The 24,563-nt window shown below is 42.6% G+C and overlaps 1 protein-coding gene across 2 annotated transcripts in view; it reads left to right on the forward strand.

Moving 5' to 3' along the window:
• MSRA (methionine sulfoxide reductase A) overlaps window positions 1-24,563 on the forward strand; it is a 227,530-nt gene that overhangs the window by 78,531 nt on the left and 124,436 nt on the right. For both annotated transcript variants that reach the window (XM_002187990.6, XM_012572944.5), the window contains exon 2: window positions 3,548-3,616. In XM_002187990.6, coding sequence (XP_002188026.4) covers window positions 3,548-3,616 — 69 coding nt within the window. The remainder of the gene's footprint in view (window positions 1-3,547; window positions 3,617-24,563) is intronic.

The following is a 24,563-nucleotide window of genomic DNA, read 5'->3' on the forward strand; positions in this document are numbered from 1 at the left end:
TTGGATATGTAATCTAAATATTCCCTAATGGCTTAAAAAAATCAAAAGATAAATATGAAGAACATATGAATCTCTTGTTAATAGAATTTAAATGTTCTCAAATCTTTGCTGTGATGGCTAGAGATTGAATATTTTGAGACCAGAAAATTCCTGATTTTCATTCACTGCTGTATCAGCATTCTCTGAAAGCCCAACCTTTTTAAAGCATCTTCATTTGGGTCTACAAAAAGAGAAATTATATTCATTAAATGACTGGGGGTGTTTTAACCCTGAGTTCTTTAAATTTCCCTGGACTTGTAAAATTGGTTAGAACTTAAGTCAGGCTAATTTGAAAGGAAATATTTTTTACTGAACTTTTCCATTTGAATATATTGCATTGTTAAATTTATCTATCACGGGTGTGATATCATCAACCCATGGAACAGGGAGGATAAATAAAATGTATCCTAACAAATTAAAATGTGCCAGAGAACAGGTCTGGGCATCGGGACTCGATTGTCCATGCTGATAAATAGCTGGGATAGGATCAAACATGATTTCAGCTGGGCTAATTATCTCTTGGATAGTTTTTAGATAAGACTCTGTCTCTCTTTGAGTGGTTCAGTGGTACAGACTCATGGTGAGGGCAGCAGGGAGGGAGGGAGATGGTTCTGCTTGGCCTCATGAGACCCCACCTGCAGAGCTGCCCCAGCCCTGGGGCCAACATCAGGAGGACGTGGAGCTGCTGGAGAGAGTCCAGAGGAATCCACAGAGCTGCTCCCAGGGCTGGAGCCCCTCTGCTCTGGAGCCAGGCTGGGAGAGCTGGGAGAGTTCACCTGGAGAAGAGAAGGATCCAGGGAGAGCTCAGAGCCCCTTTCAGGGCCTAAAGGAGCTCCAGGAGAGCTGGAGAGGGACTTGGGACAAGGGATGGAGGGACAGGACACAGGGAATGGCTTCCCACTGCCATAGGGCAGGGATAGATGGGATATTGGGAAGGAATTCCTGGTTGTGAGGGTGGTGAGGCCCTGGCAGAGGTTTCCCAGAGAAGCTGTGGCTGCCCCTGGATCCCTGGAAGTGTCCAAGGCCAGGTTGGACAGGGCTTGGGTCAACCTGGGATAGTGGAAGATGTTCCTGCCCATGGAAGGCTTTGGATTTTTTAGATGGTTAGATGATCTTTAAGGTTCCTTCCCAAACCATTGCACAATTCTGTGATAATCCATGTGTGGACAGAACTTCACCTGCAGTCAGTGACTCTTTAGCCAAAGGCTGCTGTGGTACCACGTTAGAAACTATCCAGTGACAAGTGCAAAAACTCAGTAAAGCCTAAGAAATATTGAGCATCTGTTTAGTTACTTTTTATCATCTTTCCATGTATTTTGGATCTGTGAAGGATTATTTCTGTTAAAATCAAGAAATTCTAAGGAGCACAGGGCAGACACTGCACCTGTCTGAAGCAGACTTTGCCTGAAGCTGAAATTGAATGTCAGGTCCTGCAGGATCTGTGTTGCTTTCAGCTCCTACTGGTTCTGTTCAGCAGGGAGCAAAGTGTGTCACAGCAATCTCTCAGGCTTAGTTTGGAAAATTTAGAGTTTTGGCAGTTGATGATGGAGCAGTGTTTGGAAGTTTTGAGAAGTGGTTCATGAATTTATGTTCATGAAAATTCTGTGTGAATATCAATGACATAAAAGTAAGAATCTATTCCTTAGCTTTACTTCGGAACCCTGAGGACCAAGGAGATAAAAAAAATGATACAGAGACATCCCTGGAAGGATTCCAGGCCAGCCTGGATGGGGCTTGGAGCAGCCTGGGATAGTGGAAGGTGCTCCTGCCCATGGCAGGAGGTGGGACTGGATGAACTTTAAGATCCCTTCCAGCCAAACTATTCTGGGATTTGATGATCCATGTCCTTCTAATTCAGCTTTTCTGCACCCATTAATGGACTAACTCCATAATTTGATAGTATTTGGGTAGGATGTGCTGTTTTCAGCCCCAGGAAGCTGCAGTGAGCCCACAGCCAGTTCAGTGCTCATTGGAAATCTCTCCGTTGCTCTGTAACACCAGGTTTTATCCTACTTACTGCAGTCCCCTGTCTCTGGAATGACAATGAGCTTGGAAAAATAATTTATTCTTTCTGTTGGCAAGATACAGAGATAGTCCTATTGTTTTTCCAATTCCTGATTTTCTGTAGTTAGTCAATCCAATTTGTAGGTGAGAGTTAAAATATTTTTACATGGAAAACTATTCAGTAAAAAGTCCCAAAATGGGACATTCTCTAGTTCTCCTTGGGGAGAGTTGCTGTTACTTATACGTTGTTATTTAGGTGTTATTACTTTCGTCCTAAGGTTGAATGTGTATTTTGTTGAGGTCCTTTTAAAGTTGGTGTTTTTTTTGGTTTATATTTTACTATTTAATGCATCTGTGACGGAAATACTGGAAAAAATAGTGAGCCAAAGTATGAATGACAAGAAAATGAATCATTTTATCTGGCTGAGATCTTAGAAATTAAAGTATGAAGACATTGGGAGACAACTTGGGAACTCTGAAAATATTACTTTCATTCAAGCCTGTCTCACCTCTGAAAGTTTAATTTTAATTTTAATATATTGAAAGCCTGGCCATTTGAAATGATAACTGCTTCATACATCATGGATGTCACTCACTCTGTAAATGAAGGCAGCTATCAGGGCGAGGGCAGGGTTAGTTTATTTGATCTTACAAGATGTTCCATAATTTTTCTGACTGTTCACTCCTCTCCTGTGGCTGTAGATCATGTTGGGAATACCAGCTACAGCTAACGAGGTTGAAACCTTGGTCATGTTACTCCCACTCTGGAGCTTCCCAACAATTTTCTTCCCAAAGCCTCTCTCCTGAGGCACAGGACAATCAATTTTCCTAAATGCCACCAATTGACTCGTGGCACCTCTTGCTCCACTTGCAGATAACCCTGATTTTCCCTTCTCACTGACTGTTGGTAAATGTTGGATGCCAGCTGGGATTAGGAGTGTGCCTATCTGCTAATGAGAAATATTGTTTCCAGAGAATTCACAAGTGAGCCCACATTCCTTATCTGGCCTGGTTTATTCCTCACCATCATCAGGACTGAAGGAATTAAAATAATGCATGCATTGAGAAAACATCTTGATTTTCTCCCTGGGAAATATTTTGTGAATGGAAAGTTGTATTTTGAATTCAGGCAGTTTCGTTTCTTGCCGCTGTTGTTTAAAATGTGACTTAGCAGCAAAAAATGAATGTGGGGATGGCAGTGAAAAGGTTTTGAACTACGGGAGGGCAGGGGTGGGTGGGATATTGGGAAGGAATTGTTCCTTGTGAGGGTGGGGAGGCCCTGGCACAGGGTGCCCAGAGAAGCTGTGGCTGTCCCTGGATCCCTGGAAGTGTTCCAGGCCAGGTTGGATGGGGCTTGGATCAACATGGAATAGTGGAAGTTGTCCCTGCCCATGGGAATTGTTGAGATTTCAATGGATCTGTGAGAACTACACTATTGATTTTATGCAAGGCAAATACTCTACCACATTTTAACTCATTTTAATTTTTTTTTTTTTCTTTCTAGATAAACATCATGTCAATGGGAACAGAATGGTTGAACCTTTCCCAGAGGGAACACAGATGGCTCTGTTTGGTAAGGCATCAGTTTGAAAATAAAAGCTCAAAACTTTTGAGCAACAAAAAATGTTGCTGCATTCCAAATTTCTTAATTTCAGCCTGACTTCTTTGAGTTTTAGAATCTGGGCTGCTCCTGCCATTTTCCAATCACTGACACCAGCTATAGCCACAGGGCATTTTGGAGATGTACATTATGTGTCATTTCCATATAAAGAAATACACTAAAAATATATTTTTCTTAAAAAAAAAGTAAATTCTGTATTTTGTTCCCAAGAAATTCCAAAATAATAGCTTTTTAATGTATGATAATTTGTCTAAGATAATTCATTAGTTTAAACAAAATTCTGAAGATGATCCATGATTCTCCACCCTTTAAACCATGCAAGGGACTCCAACTGTTTGGGAACTCCTGGACTTGGAGGGTTGTTACTATTTACATGCCCCAAACCAAACCTGCTGGTTTTTGCCTGACCTTGTGAATAGTCCTGTGGAATTCCTGTCGGGAGCCATCAGAGCTGGAGAAGGGGCCAGCTGGAAAAGAGAAGTTTGATTTCTCTATATATATCTATTTTCTATGAAAATGTCATTCTTTGAGCCCATTTTGAAGACTTGAAAAGATATTTCTCCAGAGAAATTAATTACTTCTGGAAGTAATAAACATCCTATAATGGATCAAAAGCACTGTTTTCCAACCAAGATCTGGACTTTACCCAAACCTGGGAATTGTCAGAGCTGTCATTTTGGGATGTGCTGATGTAAGGCAAGATTTTGGGATTTACTGGGAAGAAAGAAGTGGATTTCTATGGGAGTTATTATTAAAATTTATTGCTACAGAGAATGAAAAATTTCCTAATGCTGTTTTGATACAACTGAGTAGTTTACAAAGGATATATTTCTCTACTAACCTGTGCAGGATGGTCCAAAGTGCCTTAGGAAATGTATTATATTCTATTGAATGTTTCTCTGTCTGTGATGCTGAAGTAAATATTAAATCTCTCCTTGATACACATTAATTTAATACTCAAAAAATGATCTTTTAAATTGATGATGGCAAAAAATATTGGTGTCATTTTTCCTGTGGAATTAATGTTAGTGTAGTTTCATAGATGAAGAGGAGAAATGGTTTGTGGGTGTTACCTTTCAGTTTCCAACATGATTTATTCAACTTCTCTTCAGAGTTCCTCCAATCCAGTGTTGCCTTTCTGTCAGTGTCTCCTTCTCTGTGGATTTTGGGAACATAGACAAATTCTTGGAGTGGTGGAATGAGTGATTGTTTCATAACTTTCTTTTGGAGCAAACGGAAAATGATTTTAACCTTTTAAGCTCCAAGGCTGGGATGGATTAAGAGATTCTTCTTTGAATTTCTTACAGCAGGAAGCATCAGAGAGTTCTGGTACAGTCTGATATTGATGGAGTCTGTGCTGTTTAGATATTAAAAAAAATAAGCTCCTTTTGGGTTTTTAAAATTTCATGTGTCATGATGAGATTTTCAGTGTTTGTGATGGGTGTTGATTCTATTGTTGTACACAATTTGTAAAAAATCACAGAAAGAAACAGAATTTAGTTGGAAAAGTGCAAAATCTTATTAGACACCACACTTTGAAGCATTCCTGCAGAACTCTGTAACATTCCTATCAAGCCTGGGAACTTCCATTCTTTCTCAATTGCCCTAGATTTTCCACAAGGCTGTGATTGCAAGTGTTGGGCTTAAGTGGTGAAAGCTCAGGCTGGTGCCATCTGTGCTGTGAAGGAACAGAAAACCTCCACATCCTGATTTTTGCTATTAGACCTGCACTGGAATAGTGCACAAACACAACTCTGATGATAATCCCTGGCATTTGCTGGCATTGGCATCCCAGTCTGGGGTGTGGGATGGGAAAAGGGAGCTGTGGTTCATTTTCCTCCGTCCAACCAGTGTGAATGGGAATAAAAGGTCAGGTTGGATGGGGCTTGGAGCAACCTGGAGTAGTGGAAGGTGTCGCTGCCCATGGAACTGGATGAGCTTTAAGGTCCCTTACAAACGGAACCATTCTGTGATTCTAAAAAAAAACACTAGAAGAAAATTATCAGTTAGCAATTCCTCTCCTGGGATTATTGCTCATCATATCCATGTGTGATCCTGTTAACAGCAAGTTCTTTGTATGTTGGGACTCTGTAAGTGCAGGAGAGAGCCTGAGCAGGTTGAGTTTCTGACTCTACCTCACCAAGAGAGGATTTTCACACCCCTCTTCCAGAAAGATCCTTTAATCCTTGGGATTCACAGGGAAGAGCACTAGTTACTTCAGAAGAGGTCCTTCTCCCTGCCTAGAGAGAGGGTGGGGATTGTCCCTCACTGTGGTTATTCCAGTCTCCCTCACTGGGGTTATTCCAGACCCATCTGGACACAATCCTGTGCCCTGTGCTCCAGGATGACCCTGCTGGGGCAGGGAGTTGGACCAGATGACCCCACTGTGCTCCCTTCCAACCTGACCCATCCTGTGATTGCTTAAAAAGATCTGCAAAACCCCAAATTTGGTTGTCTAGAGACAGCCAATGTGTAGTGAATTTTCCTGTTGCTTGGATAGTTTTAGATGCACCAATAAACCAGCAGAATAAAATATAATGCAGGGTTGTAAACACCACCTGCTGCAAAACGCAGTTGGATTTCGTTCCACAGCTCCCTCTCCTGCAAAACCTCCTCAAGATGCTCTTCCTAATGGTGCATTATTTATTTGATGGTGTGACTGCTTGTTTGGATCAAGGGACAAGGTGAATGTACTCAGGGCATTGTTCCTGCAGCTTTCCCATCCATAGCAAAACCTCACAGGTTTCAAAGGATTATTTAAATTATCTTGAGACTCTCCTGTTGTCTGTTCGGCATCACCCAGCTGCTGGAGGTGCACCTATTGTTCATTAGGATAAAGAAATGTGTCCTTGTTTCTACAGTGGGGGAAGAAGCCACGTTTCAAGGGTGAGGGTGATTCTTTAATGGAAATCTTTTCATGCCCCCCATCCTGTGACCTCGTAATCCAGCTCCCAGCTAAGATTAAAGCACTAAGGGAACACGATGTGCACAGGCACAGTCTGGCTGGAGGCACTGGAATGCTGCCTCAGAAATTCCCTGAAGCCTATTCCCAAATTCCTTGTCTGCTGCCTGCAGAAATTGTGGACTCCCCATCCCTGGAGGTGTTCAAGATCAGGCTGGGTGGGGCTTGGAGCTACCTGGGACAGTGGCAGGGGTTGGAACTGAGTGGTCTTCAAGGTCTCTTCCAACCCAAACCATTCTGAGGTTCTGTGTTTCCATGGACCAAGTGAAACTTGATGTTACATGTTTGTGTCATGAATGATAAAGTAGAAGCCCTTCAATAAATGCCTGTCCTGAAAGTTTTCTTGGATTATTTTCTTGGAAGTTTTATGGCCATGGATATATTCAGTTAAAAGTATTTTTCTTAAGAGACTGATTTTGGCCCCAGACCTAATCAAAACTGAAAATCTGAATATATATAAAGGGGGAGGTGATAATGTTTTGAAGAGAAGCAGTTTAGAGTCTAAATTAAACTTATTTAATTGAGTAAGTTTTGAATTACTTTATTTGAATTACTTATTCAACTTATTTACTTATTTTAATATTTACTTATTTGGGTAAAAAAACCCCAGAAGAGCTGCAGAACATTCATGAATTCAAGAAATTAGTATTTTCCTCAGAACCATTGTAACTCTTGCATCTTTTAAACATGTTTAAATGCACTTCTGCATTATCATCATGGAATGGTTTGGGCTGGAAGGACCCTTAAAGATCTCATTGCAGCCCCCTGCCATGGGGAAGCAAATTATGCTCAGAGATATTTCTGATCAGGTTTCTGTTGAATTTTAAGCATTGCTTTTCATTATCAACTGCTGCTGGTGCAAGACTCCAGTTTATCCCAGAGCGCCTCTGTGTTCCATAAAATTTCTGTGTCACCTGATTTCTCCAACAGGAAGCATCGTGCATATGGTGTGTGCATAGAAGGGCTCTTATTTACCTCCAGTGAAATCTGGCAATAGCTCAGATTTGTAATTACAACACTTCTAAAACGTAGGAGCACAGTGAGCTGTATTTGCTTGACAGAGACTGGCTTGTAATGGGATAATTGGTTTCTTGATGTAAACAAAGTGCAGACAGAAATAGGATGTTAAGGAACTGATAAGGTCTAATTATGGATATTTCAGAGCTGGCAGACGGATCCAGGCCTGGTCACCTTCTGCTCTGCACTTATTAGACAGCAGCACATTCCAGTAATTCCATGGAGCTGTGTCATTATTGTGTTTTGCCTGAGTTACTGTGTCCTGTCACGATTGCGTTCCCACTGCTTCCAGAGGTTATTTAAAAATTAAACCAGGGTCCACCAGGATTGTCCAGCGAGGTCTCAGCCTGTTCCTTGGGGCTCTTGGAAAACTGTGCTCCTCCAACACACCCTCCTCTTGGTGGTTTTGACTCCTTCCCATAAAGGTTGGACGGGGCTTGGAGCAACTGGGGGTAGTGGAATTTATCCCTGCCCATGACAGGGAGTGGAACAGGGTGAGCTTTAATGCCCCTCCAACCCAAACCATTCTGTTTCTCTGGATAAAGGCCTCATTAAGGCATCTTCTCAACTAAAAGAAAATTACTTCCCTTGGAAGTGGGATAATGGGTTCAAGAACAGAGAAATCCATACAGAGTTTCTTTTCACCCCACCCCGGAACAGCTGCTGGTGGCCATGTCAGAGAAGAACCAGTGTTAGGAAGTCTTTTGGTCCAGTTGAGTTTTCAATGACTATTTTTCACCAGGAAAAGAAAATCTCAGGGAACAAAGTTTGGCCCCCAAGAGAAACACTTTTTTTTTTTTTTTTTTTAGACAGTAGAAATAGAACAAGCAATTTTTTCGCAAAGAAAAAGAAGAAAAGTTAAAACAATTCTACATCTCTGAAGAAAATGTAAGACTTGATAATGTTGAAATGGATGTGTTTGCTCTGACCCAAATGGAGAAGAAACATGCACAGCAATATCATCACATGGGCAAGGATCACGCTGTGGGAGAACTGAGAGCCAGAGGGAATGTATTGCAAAAGGGTTTCATGTCCCTCGTGCTAATTCTCTTTTTGCATGTGGAAAAGAGAAAGAAGTGTATTAATTGGCTGGCATAGCAGAGTTCTGAGGCACTAATGCTGTCCTGTTTTCAGGAATTAATGCTGTCCTGTTTTTTTTCCTGTTTTATAGTGATGGGAAAATGGACACAGCATTTCTGCAGTTCTGGGACGAGAGAAAAACCTGGGAAGTCAGGGCATAACAAAAGCAAATGGCCTAAAGGGAGGCTGCTCTCTCCCTAAACCAAATTGTGGACCCATTCTTACCTTTCCAGAGTGTTTATTAAAGAAATGAACCATAGCTGCCGTTTTCCTTTTTCCTCTCTTCCAGAACTGATTTTGTCTTTTGGTTGCCTCTTCCAGAGGGCTGAAACTCAGCCCAGATCCCAACTCCTGCTGTGTGGTCCTGGTTCATCATTATTGCAGCCAGTGTCTAAACATGGAATCATGGAATGGTTTGAGTGGGAAGGGAGATTAGAACTCATCAAGTCCCACTCCTGGCCATGGGCAGAGACCCCTTGCACGATCCCAGGGCACTCCAAGCCCATCCAGTCTGGCCTTGGACACTTCCAGGGATCCAGGGGCAGCCACAGCTTCTCTGGGCATCCTGTGCCAGGGCCTCATCACCCTGACAGCCAGGAATTCATTCCCAATATCCCATCTGTCCCTGCCTTCTGGCAGTTTAAAACCATTCCCCATTGTCCTGTCCCTCCATCCCTTGTCCCAAGTCCCTCTCCAGCTCTCTTGGAGCCCCTTTAGGACATGGAAGGGGCTCTGAGGTCTCCCTGGATCCTTCTCATCTCCAGGTGAGCACCCCCAGCTCTCCCAGCCTGGTTCTGGAGCAGAGGGGCTCCAGCCCTTGGGGCATCTCCATGGCCTCATCTGGACTCTTTCCAGCTGCTCCACATCCTCCTGATATTGGAGCCCAGATCTGGAGGCAGCTCTGCAAGTGAGTGGGGCAGAATCCCCCCATCCCCTGCTGCCCATGCTGGGGGATCAGCCCAGGACATGGGGGGTACTCATGGTCTGGGTGTGTCCATCTTTTCCTTCACCACCATCCCCAAATCCTTCCCCTCAGATCATCTTCTTCCTCACAACCTTGCCTGAAGTGAGATGCTCTGGCTTGCTGGTCAAACCTCTAGGGTTTTTTTTTTTTTTTTTAAGTCACTGACAGGGAATGTTTTCTGTTTAGATTTTAAAGCCTAAGCAGAAAAGCCCTGAACTGAAAATTTACCCCTAAACCTGTTGTAAAATAAGGTGATAAACACAGAAAAATCCCATAACTCTGGGACCTTTTGAAATAAAAATCTCAACACTCAGTTTCTCTTGTCCCGTGGAATATCCTGGGCATTGTGCTTTAAATGGTGCTGCTCTGATTTGATGGAATTGTGCATCAGCTTTGTGGGAATGTAAATGGGCAAAGCACAGGGCAAGGAGACCCTGATAAAAACAAAATGCTACAGTTCTGCTTTGTCTTCACCAAAGACATTTCCTGACATTTCTAAACACTAATAAGGGGCAATAAAATATCCCTAACACAAAGTGAAAGATGTCCTTGATGAACACAACCCTGCAAAACATCCTTTGCTTTCAAAGGAGCCACATCTCTTTTTCCTTCAGAAAACTAAAGTAATGTGGCCTTCAAACACAATCTCTGTGCTTCTCCATTAGGGAGTTTTTTAATGTTAATTTAGGTTTCTTGAGGTAATGAAGAATTCAGCTTTGTGTGGATTTCTGCTTAGAGTGGCTATTCCACATTAGGGAAGATTTAGGGGTTTTTAAAAGTCAGACTGCAGCTTTTTAATTAGCATCATTCACCTTAAAACACCCTTTTAATTATGTTTTGGGGGTATTGCCACAGAAAGGAGTAGAAGAGACACTGTTAATTTCCATGACTTCTGGGATAGGGCTTGATGATCTCCAACAGCAGGAATTGTCTTGAAGAAGATCATTATTTTCGTATTTATCTAAATATTAATTTTTAAATTTTTGTAACATTGTTATTTAGGATTTTTTATTATTTTACTTTATCAATTTATTGTTTTATTTCCCATGCAAAAAAAAAAAGGCAGCATGAGCACCTTGAACAATTGCAAAAACCTTGCAGAGAAGCAATTCCTTGCCTGTGATAAATGGGAGTATATCAAGGAGCAGGAGGAACATATGCTTGGCATCATTCTGACTTGGTTTAAGTTGGAAATAGAAGTAAATTATCCTGTTAATGACTAGAGGCTGCCCTGATCAGATTGATGCTGCTTTGCAGGAGATATATTTGTGTGTGTGTGTTTGTTTATGTGCTGGGATGGGCACAGTTACCATCGGATTTATCCTTGGTTTCCTGCTAATAAAGCACAGAGAGTGGTGACATGGAATAAAACACATGGAAGGCTGATGATTTATTCTGTTTAGACATGAAAAAAATATGTAAGAGGGTTTTTGGAGGGGGAAGATGGTGCTGTTTTGATAATTTTAGATATATTGTGACATCCACAAAGTGTTGTCAGCGGATCCTAATGGATTTATCTTCACAAGGCTGCTGGCACAGTCTGGAAATTTTAGATCTGGGCATGTGAGATTGAGCAAGAGGGTCCTATATTAAAAAATATGGATTACTTACTATTGGGTTATTGAGTTTGGGAGAATTTAGAGTGATTTTCCTGATTTTCAGCAGTTTTTCTCACCTGATGAAGTTATTGAGAAAATATATCATTAGATAGATCAAAGATACAAAAACCTTCACCAACTTTTAAAATACTGGCTCAGAAATACTCCTGAAACATGGAGGGCTCAATTGGAATAGAATCCCAGAATTCCAGAATAGTTTGGTTTGGAAGGGGCCTTAAAGGTCATTGTATTCCATTGGAACTGGATTTCCAGTGACTGTCGTGCGAGCTCAGGCACTTTTTGCCCCATGTGAACACAAATAGTGGAGATTTAAATGCAGATTTTCTAAGTTTGCATGAGGTTGGATGAGAATCCTTTATGTCCCGATACATATTTATGTAACAATATTTATATTAATAAACATTTATATATAATGTGCTTTTATGTATTAATGGTACATTATTTATTTTTTTATTTTGGGTAGTGCTCATATTAGATTATTTTCAATGGCCATTAATGCTGGTTGGTACAGGCTATGCTTTTCCTGAGTGAGACAAGTCTTTTTCTTTAGAAAAGAGTAAAAACTTCACCCTGTAGGAGGCTCAAACACCTTATTCCAGATTTTTATTCTGGAATCCCTGACTTTGTTTTCTGTGCAGGACACACTTGGGAAATGAAGGTAAAACCACACTTCAGCCTGTGGAAGAATGAAACAACATGATCATTCTTCCAGCAAGATAAGAGTTTACCACAAAAAAAAAAAAAAAAAAAAATCTGATTTAAGTTGAATGCAAGTAATTGTGAGACAGGCGTAGTTATTTGTTTGTGAGCCAGGGAAAACAGCATGAGATGTGTCAGGCTTGGAGATAAAATTTATTGGTGTGTCATTGGCTTAAATCCAACATTATGCTCATAAATAATCTAATCCTGGTGTGACATATTCCTGCTTGAACCTTGACTTAAAATTACTGAGAGTCATGTAATGAATTATGCAGAAGCAGACACGTGCTCGAGTGGAGGGGATGGAGCTGGAGTGGAATGCTGGAATGTGTTTGGAATTAGGGATGGCATTTATGGACAAGGATGGAGAAAGGGCAGGGTGTCCTCCTGGTGTCCAAAGGGGTGACATGGAGCCTCGTTTGTCTAATGGTCATCCAGTTTTTTTGACTCTTCTGGGATGGAAAGTGTGGTAAGGGATACTGTTGGCGCTGTGTCTGTCCCTCATGCACCATCAGTCTGAATTTACAGCAGCTCTGGACATCCCAAGGCTCCAGAGAATCACTGACTCCAATATCCAGCTGCCCAGCAGGATGGGATTCACTTGGGTGACTCTGTGGAATTTTCCTGACAAGCCAAGAGAGGAGAAGTGCAGGGATTTAAATGTTAGAATGGTGACACTCAGACTCTCCCAATGGGATGGGGTTTATCCCTGGGGTAGATAAAGAGATTTTAATTTGCTTTTTTTGGGATATCTAAGGAAACCACGGATCTGGAGAGCTGCAGGTCATGGACTTTGCTGTGAGTGATGGCAATTCCTTTGCCAAGCCATTGGTGCCACTCTGCCTCAGCGTTTTTTATAGTTCATTTATTTCCAGCACTGCCAGCCCAGGTTTCTTGGGAATGATTGTGCTGCACGATGGGTAAATGACTAACCACATTAATATTTGGCCTCTGTATGCCCCTCTGGATATAAATTAGTTTTTCTTTAACAATCTACTCTGGTATTTTCTTGAGTAATTATCTTTTGGGTTTTTATTTTTTTGGAGATGGGTAGGAAGAGTTATTCTCTTTTGCAAGTAAGAGCTCACCATCATTGTGTTGCCTTGCAAAAGATGAGAAAATAACTCTTGGAACGTCCACATTTCCATTAAGGACAGCTATAGTTCAAAATAGATCCATTTGAATGATCTAGGGGCTCTTGGAAGGCATTTATTGGTTTCGAAAAGGGTTAAGGGGAAAGGAGGACGAAAGGGCTGCTTGTTGAATTGCTTGTTATATGAATGTAATTATTTTTTTGCTCCTGAGCAATTATAGATTGTAGGTTTAAATAATTGTCAGGGTGCCTACAGCTTTCTGTCGTTGTTTGAAATCTAAGGCTACGAATATAATAAGGAATATGAGATTACTTTTGCTGAATGTGGCTATGGCAGTTCATTTAACTCGGCAATAGTCATCAGAAAAAAAAGGAAAGAAAAGTCAATTTTTCTATTCCTTGCAGTAAACAAACCTTGTAAACAAGTTATTATTTTCTGTAGCAAGGCCCTAGAAGTGATTCCTATTTTGCTGGTAACAAAACGTGGCTCTTTGCTTTTATAAGAGTGGAATATATTTTGTTTTGCTTCTCTCTATCTCAAACTCCCCAAGGTGGTTTGGGAGATTAGAGAGATTTTCACAAGACAAGGGTAAGGCTTCGGTGTTATTGCAGAGATGGATTTATATGAAATGGATTACACAGCCTGATGACATCTCTTATTTTCTGTGTATATCAAGTTCTACTTGAGTAGTGGAGCACTAAAGTGTGGCAAATGACCGGGGATGATCTAAAATGAATCTCTGCCAAGCACTGGAATGCTCAGAGTGAAAGAAGATCACAAAATGATTTGAAAGCCTCAAATCAATGGCTGAACTAAAGATGTGATGCTTTGCAATGAAGCAAATAATCAGCTTGATGATAGGACCGTGTAGCTCTATCTCAATCTCTTCACCACATTATTGTGGCAGCGGTTCTTTTTATCCCTAACAGACTTTGGAAACATAATATATTAAGAAACTGTTCTCGTCTTGAATAAACAGAGGAGGGTGGCCAGGTTGAGGCATGATTAGTACCTGAATCTTTGGGCTTTCTGCTGTGCTCATTCAGATTCAGGTGCTGCACCTGGGTTGGGTCAGCCCCTGGGATCAATCCAGGCTGGGGATGAGGGGATGGAACAGGCTTGGGAGAAGGACTTGGGGGTCCCAGTGGGTGAGAGCTGGACATGAAACCTCAGCCAGCCCAGAAACCTCAGTGGGCAGCAGGGAATGGGGGGATTCTGCTCCTCTGCCCCCCTCAGGTGAGACCCCACCTGCAGAGCTGCCTCCAGCCCTGGGCTCCAACATCAGAGGGATGTGGAGCTGCTGGAGAGAGTCCAGAGAAGGCACCAGGATGATCAGAGGGATGGAGCAGCTCAGCTGTGGGAAAGGCTGAAAGGATTGGGATTGTTCAGTCTGGAGAAAAGATGCTTTAGTGTGACCTACTTGCCCCTTCCAGTACCTGAAGGGAACCTGAAAGAAAGTTGGAGAGGGAGTTTGGAATAAGACCTGGAGCAACAGGACTAGAGGGAATGGCTCCAAACTGACAGAGAACAGATTTAAATTGGATATTAGCAAGGAATTCTTCACTGTGAGGGTGGGGAGGCCCTAAGGTTGCCCAGAGAAGCTGTGGCTGCCCCTGGATCCCTGAAAGTGTCCAAGACCAGGCTGAATGGGGCTTGAAGCAGCCTGGGATAGTGGAAGATGTCTGTGCCCATGGCAGGGGGTGGAACAGGATGAGCCTTAAGGTCCCTTCAAACCCAAACCATTCCATGAGAAGTTTTGATTCAGTTTTTGGGCAATTCAGGGCTGTGCTAAGAAATTCTGATGCTTTTACTCATCACATTTTCGTTGCTCAAGTAATTTATTTGGTGAGGGAAATTAGAAGAAGTAAACAAATAGTTGGAGGTATCAGATTTTTGACCATAAACCTTGACATTTTTTTCTACGTCCTTGGGACACTTCAGTCATCATATTTGTGCCCAAGAAACACCAGGTGTCTACAGAACTCCTCAAGATGACTCTTTAATGGATTAGACATGAAACAGAAGCAATTTTAATCCCAACACTTTGCACTTAAGGGCTGATTGTTCCTGCTTTGTGAATAGCTCTTCTTTCCTGCAGGTCAGATCCATTTGTGGTGCAATATTGCTTTGGATGTCAGTCATTTGTTCATGAAAAATACTGCCTGTTGATCCCAGCCACAAACATTCAATCAGCTGCCTTCCCAAATCCCCAAACATGAAAGGAAACAGGTGTTTATTGGTTTCCCCTTCCTGAATTTTACAGTTTGTGACAGTTCTCTTTGATGTTTATGGAACGTAGGAATACGGATGACCCTGTAAATAGAAAATGTCAACTTTTGGGGATGTTGCTCTTTTGTTCTGCATTTGTACCCAGAACAGCACAGTGGAATTCAAGTCTGTGGCAAAGGCTTTATGTGCTGTGGGTTTGAAAATAGCAGCACCACTAATGATGAAAATCAGCTTCAGAGAGAAAACCTTTTAGAGTCTGAGTTCAGCCTTGAATTCCCAAAGCCTCCTGCTCATCTTGTTTTTCCCAGTGCTCCACCTGTCTAAATATAATTGGATTGATGATTTATACAAAGCCAAGTAGACAGATTTTAGTTAATTTTCATGAATGAAACTTGATCTAATCTATGGACTAGACTGCTCCTCGGCCTGGTCTAATGGAAAGAGGGTGGAATGAGAGCAGCTTTAAGGTCCTTTCCAACCCAGACCATTCTGAGGTCTGTGATGTTTCTATGATCAAAGACCAAATACATTTTTTAGGATGGAAACCTTGGGGAGTAAGACATTGAACTGTTTTTTGGATGAATTCCCTATTTATTGTTAGGCATTCCTGATTCCTGTTCCCTCATGCTTGATCTTCAGAGAATGATGAAATATCCTGAGTTGGAAGAGACCCACCAGGATCATTGACTGAATTCATGAGCTGTCCCAGGACACCCCAACAATCCCACCTTATGCCTGAGAGCATTGTCCAAACACTCTTGGTAACCTCGGGGCCATGACCATTCCCTTGACTCATCCCAAGTTTTTACTGAAGAATACAAACCAAGCAAAATACAGGAAGGAAAAATTTGAAATTACAGAGTTTTATCAAGTGGTGTTTGTCTTAGTCAACAGACACAAAATCAGAGGATCAATAAGGTTGGAAAAGACCTCTCAGATCATCGAGTCCAGCTTTGTAAAGTCACAGGCAAGGCATGAAAAAGAGATTTTAAACAAATCCTGTGATTGGGATGCTTTGGTATTTTTCCAAAAAGGATTCTTTGTTTGCTTTGGTACCACTCATACCTCAGTTATGTATTTAAATAATATTTAATATATTATAATTTAATTAATATCAGGCTTGATTATTTGCAGTGATTAGAAACAAAGTCTGTATCCCAAGATTAAGGAAAAAGAGAGGGAAGAACTGACAATGCTCTTGGCTTTCTTCATTCTTACAAGTTCTCCTTCTCTTCCTGAAAAGTGGATTATTGAGATTCTGATTATTCGGATCCACAGTGAACTTCTGGAGGATCCAGGTGCTGCTCATGAGTGGAAGTTGAGGTGCACCATTGTTCTCCTGGCTCTGCCAGGTTTGGAGAAGTGTCATAGGCACAGGGACATTCTGGGCCAGCTCTCAAATGTCACAAAGTTTGGCCTCTGCTGCTTTTGTGTGATGAGAACCTTTCAGGTCGCCAGAAATGATTTTTTGGCTGGGTTGCATCTTCCAGTTTCTGGGAATTAGAGGTAAGTTTTCCAGAGAATTTTGATGGTGGAATTTTATTGTGTGGAGTCACCAGAAAGCAGCTCTCTGGATTTTCAGGACAAAAATAGTTTAAATATTCCTGCTTTTTGGGCAGGAAAGGATATGGAGGCAGTGAATAAGGCCACCCTGGAAAGTGCTGGGATTCACTGACTTGGGTCTGTCCCTGCTCTCTGCTGGTTAAGCTCAAAATTGCATTGAAATAGGAATATGTGAAACCTCTTGTGTTCTGCCTGGGAAGTTCAGAGCAACTGTGCTTTGTGCCTTATTAACATTCTGAATATTGGCTTCAGCTTTGTTTGAATCCTCTTGAGTTTGTATTATTTATAACTTGTAACATGCTTTAGGATGGGTTTGATAAACACATTTTGAAGTAGTTTTCTGTATCTCCCCATTGCTTTTCCCAGTTTGAGTGCTGTTGTCTTCAAGGGTTTTTTCCAAAGTCATCCTTCTGACACATTTCCCATGCTGAAAACATGGCAGTTTTTCTCTTGACAGTAAAATATTCCTTCCCTCTGATGATAATCTGCTTTTCCTTTGCAATAATCTGTTGTGCAGCTTTTATCCAAACATCCATCCGTACACAAACACGTGCCCACGCCTGCGTCCAACGTCAGCAGCCACAGGCAGGAACCAATTTCCTGGGCATTTGTTAATTTGAATGAACATGAGGCTTCTGCTTCGCCTATGGAAAAAAAAAAAAGAAGCAAGCCCAACAGTTTCCTTGGGAATTCATGCAGTGTGAACAGAACACATCTTGGCAAAACGGTGAGCCAAGAAATTCCTCTTTAGTTGCTCTGTTAGGCAAACTGCATTTTAAATTTCTTGCCCAGGGCTTTGTTTGACTTGCCCCAGGCAAGCTGTTCAACATATTTATCAACCCTGTTGGAGCATTAGAGCCAACGCTCATCGAGGAAGATCATCCTCTTAATGCCATCTGTCATCAGCAGTTTTATTTCTTTCAGCTCAACTTGTTCGGTTTCACCGTTTTTTCCCCCTATTCCTCCCAACCATTTCTTAGCTGATTATTTCCCAGTGATCTCAAATATTCTGTGATTGCTCAGATATTCAGGGCTGTTGGATGTTAAACCCCTGAGGGTATCAATGGTACAATTTTCTTTTAAATCCTGATTGATAACATTAATGCTATATGGATCCAGATGGCTTCCAAAGCACCCTACGTATCTCAGTGCTGTGCAAAAGATGAGAGTGCATTTCAATCTGACTCTGGAATTCTTTCCAGATCCTCAACAAGACCTTAAAAAAAACTCAGAACAAAGGCTCTGGGGTAGTTTCATGCTATATTTTTATCTTGAGGACATGGCTTTGATCATTTTAGATTTTCAAGCTATTAATAAGAGTTGTGTAAGTGCACAGACAGTATCAAAGTGTTCAACAAAGCTGTATCCGCTCAATTCCCAAGGGATTTGAGATCCAGTTTGCTCTTGGGTTTTTGTCCACAATCAGAGTGGAGCCAAAGGGACTGACAGGAGTATTTTCCTCTAAAGAACAAAAGTTAATCTCTTGGGAATCTGGTGCTATAGCGTTATTGGTGCTATGGAGTTATATAAAGTCCAGAAAAATTATTGCAGCCCGGTGAACATCCACTGTGTGTCAACTGGATATGCTGGATGTTCTCCTGGGCTCCCAGGACATTTTTATTTGATTATCTAATGAGGGATGTGTCATGGACTCACAGAATGGTTTGGATGGAAAGGGACCTTAAAGCTCATCCAGGCCCACCCCCTGACATGGGCAGGGACACCTTCCACTATCCCAGGCTTCTCCAAGTCTTGTCCAACCTTGAACACTTCCAGGAATCCAGGGGCAGATAACACTTCTCTGGGAAACCTGTGCCTGTGCCAGAAATTCCTTCCTAATATCCCATCTATCCCTGCCCTCTGTAGGCAGGGATAGATGGAATATTGGGAAGGGCAGTAGGAAGCCATTCCCTGTGTCCTGTCCCTCCATCACTTGTCCCAAGTTCCTCTCCAGCTCTCCTGTAGTCCCTTTAGGCCCTGGAAGGGGCTCTGAGCTCTCCCTGGATCCTTCTTGTCTCCAGGTGAACACCCCAAGCTCTCCCAGCCTGGCTCTAGAGCAGAGGGGCTCCAGCCTTTGGAGCATCTCTGTGGATTCCTGTGGACTTTCTCCAACAGATCCTCCAGAGATCTGCAGGTTTCCATCACAGCTTCCTTGCCACCTACTTGCCCATGTTTTTTGGGGAGGGAACACAACAGTGCTCACCAAGGTCTCATCCTGACCTTCCTTGGTGAAGCCAAGGTCCCCTCTTCAGCCTGAGAAGTTCTAAGAATTAATGGTTGCCATGATTTCAGAGCACAGAGCATCAATATCACTTTGGCTCTGTGCTCAGAAATATCAGTACTTGGACTGTCTTCAATCAATCAGCTGTACTAACTGCTCTCCACAGTTTTTAAAGGAGGAAAATGCCAATCACACTCGGCATTTGGCTGAAATGTATGGAATGAGCATTATTCTATAGGGATGGAACTTGCCGAGGCTCAATTTATTCCTTCCAGCTGAGGAAGGACGAGGAAGGGGGAAACAACAACAACAACAAAAAAAAAATTCAGATTAAAGCAGCTGAACATTTCCTTCTCCAGATTTTGTAGAGGGAACAAAATCAATCGTATTCAAAATCTGGGCCAAGTCCTGTGCTGGCCAAGGGAAGCAGGATCCTGGCAGCTGTGCCTCCAGCTCCCGGAGATGCTGGCTCGGGCAGGAAGCTCTGAGGTAGCCGGTGGGATGTGCTCTTGGCTGTCCTTTTCTGCCTCAATGTATGGGAGCAGCCTGTGGCTGGATCCTGTGGCACTGGAGCAGCTGGCACAGCCACTGCTCCCAGGGACTCCGAGCAGAGCCTGGCACGAGAGGTTTCTCTGTCTGGAAAGATCCTATCCCGCTTCTTCCTCTCCTCTGGGCATTGGGAAGAGTTTTCCAGGACTCTGCTCTTTGTTCTCCCAGCACGTTTTATTATATTTAAACCTGACATTTCCCCCCCACCCCACACTCCCCTCCCAGCTGGTGGAATATATCCCGAAATCCTGCTAACAGAAGGAGGAGCAGGATCCGTGTCCTTTGCAGTTCATCTTCCTCAGCGAAGCATTGCTGGCATGGGAACAGCTCCTTAATCTGCTGCATGGAAAAGTGCCTTGGAGTGTGGGTGTAGGGATGGCGGGCGGCGGGCCAGGAGAGGCTTGGCATGCCAAGGAAATAATGCATTCATTCTTCAAAATATGACAAAAAAAAAAAAAAAATAAAAGGAGTCTTCTGGATGTCCTGTTGGACTGCTGGGAAGGCAGGGAGAGGGAAGGCGTGGAAATAAAGCTGGCAGGAGGGAAAGGTCAGTGGGGAGTCAGGTGTGTCTGCACCTGATGCCGTCAGAGAAGGATATTCCACAAAGATAAAGGACAAAAGGCATTAAAAAAAATTGCATAAATGAAAACATTGTATATGTGTACATTATAAGAAATGAAAATTGGCCAGTATAGAACACAATGCACCTGCTGTGAGCTTCTTTAAATAAATGGAATAAATGAGAGGCTGAGAGTCCCCGAAGCTTGGAGTTAATGGATGTTAATTAGCACAGAATGGGTGCAGCTTGTGAGGCTGGAGTTTGGATCAGGAACACCCTTCTGATGCAAATTTACTGCCTGTGCTCATTTGCATAATGGAATCATAAATAGGAATTTACATCAGGGAATCTTCGTGGAGACCAAGGATCATTCAGATATGGTAGGAACAGGCTTTGGAGAAGAGATCAGAACAAAGGTGAAGAAAGGATTCCTTTGGAGATCATGGAGTTCCTTTTGGGATTGGGGAAAAATGTCTGGAATGTTGAATAATTTTCAAATAAGTTTTCCAGTCGCTTTTTTGGTGCTCTTTGACGGCTTCTGTACATAGTACACCAAAAAAAGGAATTAACAATATTGCAAGCTGTGAACATTATTATGAGGATAGATAACTTTGGAATTAATAATTTTGTCTGGGGTTCAGCTCTGCAGCACAGAGTCCTACTGAGCTTGTTGAGCTGGTGGATTTTTATGGATGTGGAAGAGAAATAGACAAGTCTCCGACACAAATCACTGTATTTTGGGAGATTTGATTCATCTTCAGATTCAGAGACTCTCAGGGTTTTGTAATGTCTGTGTCTGGGGCAGGGACTGGTTTCCCCTGCCTTAAAATACGCAAATGGGATCCTCTGGTGCGACGCACCTGGAGCTGTGGGATCCACAATATCAGGAGGATGTGGAGCTGCTGGAGGGAGTCCAGAGGAGGCCACAGAGATGCCCCAAGGGCTGGAGCCCCTCTGCTCTGGAGCCAGGCTGGGAGAGCTGGGGGTGTTCACCTGGAGAAGAGAAGGATCCAGGGAGACCTCAGAGCCCCTTCCAGGGCCTAAAGGGGCTCCAGGAGAGCTGGAGAGGGACTTGGGACAAGGGATGGAGGGACAGGACACAGGGAATGGCTGCACACTCACAGAGGGCAGGGATAGATGGGATATTGGGAAGGAATTCCTGGCTGTGAGGGTGGTGAGACCCTGGCACAGGTTTCCCAGAGAAGCTGTGTCTGCCCCTGGATCCCTGGAAGTGTTCAAGGCCAGGCTGGACAGGGCTTGGTTCAGCCTGGGACAGTGGAAAGTGTCCTTGCCCATGGCAAGGGGTGGGACTTGATGATCTCTAAGGTCCATTCCAACCCAAACCATTCCCTGATTCCATGAGTTCCATTTGCCATGCCCATGAGTGTTTTGCCTGTCCTTTCACGTGTCTCTCCTGAGTTTTAGATCATTTATGTCGGCCATGTGCACACAAATTTTGCCCAGGGCAAGAAATGTCCATGTCCAAGATATCCTCAGGCATCTCAAATGATCCTAAACGTCTCCATTTAGGCAAATTAATGAATCCCTGGATGTTGAAGCTCCTGTGCAGCCAATGAAGACCTGGTCAATGTGGTTAATCCATAAAGCTGCTCATCCCTGCTAACACCTGGGGTTCTACTCTTCTCTGTCTTGGAATATTCCAATTTTTTTTTTTTTTAATCTCTAAGAATGGGGTGCTTATCTCTCTTATCAGAGCAGCACTATACTTTCATTATTTTAGAAGAATATTTTAGTTTATGCTGGCTATTTATTAGGAACATGCAAATTACAGGGTTGCCTATGGAAACACAGGGTCCTTGGTGACAAAAAACCTTGTTCAGAGGATCTATAGGAGTATGGATCCATAAAGAGAATAGCTGGAGAAAATTGATGTGGATGCAGGAGAGGAATATAGATTGTATAATTTAATCCCAATTGTTTGATTAATATTTTTTCATAGGGATGCTGAACATTTAAAGATTCTTGTCTGAATCTGTTTGGGTTTGAACTTCAAACCCAGAAAAAAAAAATTTAAACACCTTTTCAAATTTCAATAAAGAGTCAGTCAACATCCATCACTATTCTTGTTTTTGTTTTGCAAATTAGCAATTAAAAAGTGACAAATGTCTTCAGTGCTTAAACACTCCTCTGCAATACCCATTATGTTCAAATAAGACTTTTTTTTTTTTTTCCTAGTAGCATGAGTGTTTCCCTGTGCTTCCTTTTTTTTTTTTTTCCCTCTTAGGAATGCCTCTGGAAGCTCCCTCTGTAACTCCAAAGCTGCACTCACTTCCCCACTACTGGGTATTATGCAAATCACTTCATGAATAGTTTAAAATCACATTCATGTTTTTGAGTTTTAAATTATAATATGGGTGGCTTATTTTGCTTTTATGGCTCTTTACCTCCTTTTTTTTTTTGTTTTGTTTTGTTTTACTTATTTGTTTCCCCCTCTGAGTTTTTATTTAATTATTTAAATTTTATTATTTAAATTATTTATTTCTTCACTTTCCTTACTAAAGTAGTAATAATTAAGGGAAGTAAACTTTTTTCTTTTTGTACTGCAAGACCATGTGAAATCTTGAACTGAAATAATTTCCCTGTTTTGGTAATAATTGTCCGTATTAACCATGGCTAGAGGCAGCCAATGCTCTGGAAAACAGGCACTCCATGAGCTCACGTGTCTAATTCCAGAATATTATGTGGGATTTTATTGTTAATATTTCTCTCCTTATGACAATTTTTCTGTCGAACGTGGCACCACTTTAGCAGAATAACAAACATCAGCTGAATGGATTAATGCTGGGGAAAGCAATTTAGTGCTGGATTGTTGTAAATGATGTCTCTTTACCAGCAGGTTGTTTTATTATGACAAAGATTTCAATTTTATCTGTTCTCGGGGATGGGAGGATTTATTGTTTGTGTGAGGTGGCAGCACACTTGAGAAAATGATGAGAGCAGTTCTTCAGGAGAATAAAATCCCTCTTTCCCTGGGAAAGGGCGGCACAATGAACTTGGGCATCAGCTGGAAGAGGGAAAAATGGAGGGGTCCATGATGGGGACACAGGTCACTGGTCAAATCCAGAGTCACAAAATAGTTCAGGTTGGAAAAGCCCTCCAAGATCAAGTCCAGCCATCCCCCAGCACTGTCAAGGCCACCACTGACCCATGTCCCCAAGAGCCACATCCACAGAACTTTTAAATCCCACCAGGGATGAGGACTCCACCCCTGCCCTGGAAAGAGGGGTCAGACACAATTATCAATGAGAGAATCCCAAATAATAGTTATTGATCATGTCGTCAGCCACAGCTCTGATGATCAGGGGTTTCAACAGCAACATTAGGGATTTACTGAGCATTAAAATCCCTGAAATAGGACACTAAGAATGAGCATTGCTGCTTTGTATTTGAAGTTGGGCCTGTATCTGAGCTCAAACCTGAGTTTGGGCTGTCTTCTTAATCTTGGGCTGCTCATTCACACTCAGGTGCTGGCCTAGGAATATGATGTGGAAGAAAATGTGGATCTGTCCCATTCCTTGCCATGGATGATGTTGCTCCTTGGCCACCCCTCAGTGTGTTTCTCCAGCCAGTGGTAGTTTGATAAATTGCCTCCAGAGCTGTTTCTGTGAGAGCCTTAGTCTCACCTGCTGTGGGCACAGCTGGGATTTTAGGCAGCTGGAGCTCAAACTTCCCTTGGAATATTAAGGATGCAAAGCACTGAAGTATTAGAGCTGGGCAGAAGTTTATTTTCCATGTGTCTCATGCAGCTATAGACTTGAAATCTAAGGAAAAGCCCCCAGAACAAGTTAAATCACCCTTGGAAGCAGTTTCATACAACCTTGGTATGCCCAATTCCATGGGAGCTCCAATGGCCCCTCTGTTTCAGAGCCTGGCTGGGAGAGCTGGGGGTGCTCACCTGGAGATGAGAAGGATCCAGGGAGACCTCAGAGCCCCTTCCAGAGTCTGAAGGGTTCCAGGAGAGCTGGAAAGAGACTTGGGACAAGGGATGGATAGACAGGACACAGGGAATGGCTTCCCACTGCCAGAGGGCAGGGATAGATGGGATATTGGGAGGGAATTCCTGGCTGTGAGGGTGGGGAGGCCCTGGCACAGGGTGCCCATAGAAACTGTGGCTGCCCCTGGATCCCTGGAAGTGTCCAAGGCCAGGCTGGATAGGGCTTGGAGACACCAGCCTGATTTAGGTGAGGAACCCAAGTTCAAGAGCTCTGGTTATCTCTGTAATCAAGGGACAATAATTGCAATTTCACCATCAGTTTGTATCTTCTGCAGGAGTTGTTCTCAAGAGGTTCCTGCCTCTTTCCAGGATCTCCAGGAGCAGCCTT

This window comes from Taeniopygia guttata, chromosome 3 (assembly GCF_048771995.1).
Source record: "Taeniopygia guttata chromosome 3, bTaeGut7.mat, whole genome shotgun sequence".
Lineage (NCBI taxonomy): Eukaryota > Metazoa > Chordata > Aves > Passeriformes > Estrildidae > Taeniopygia > Taeniopygia guttata.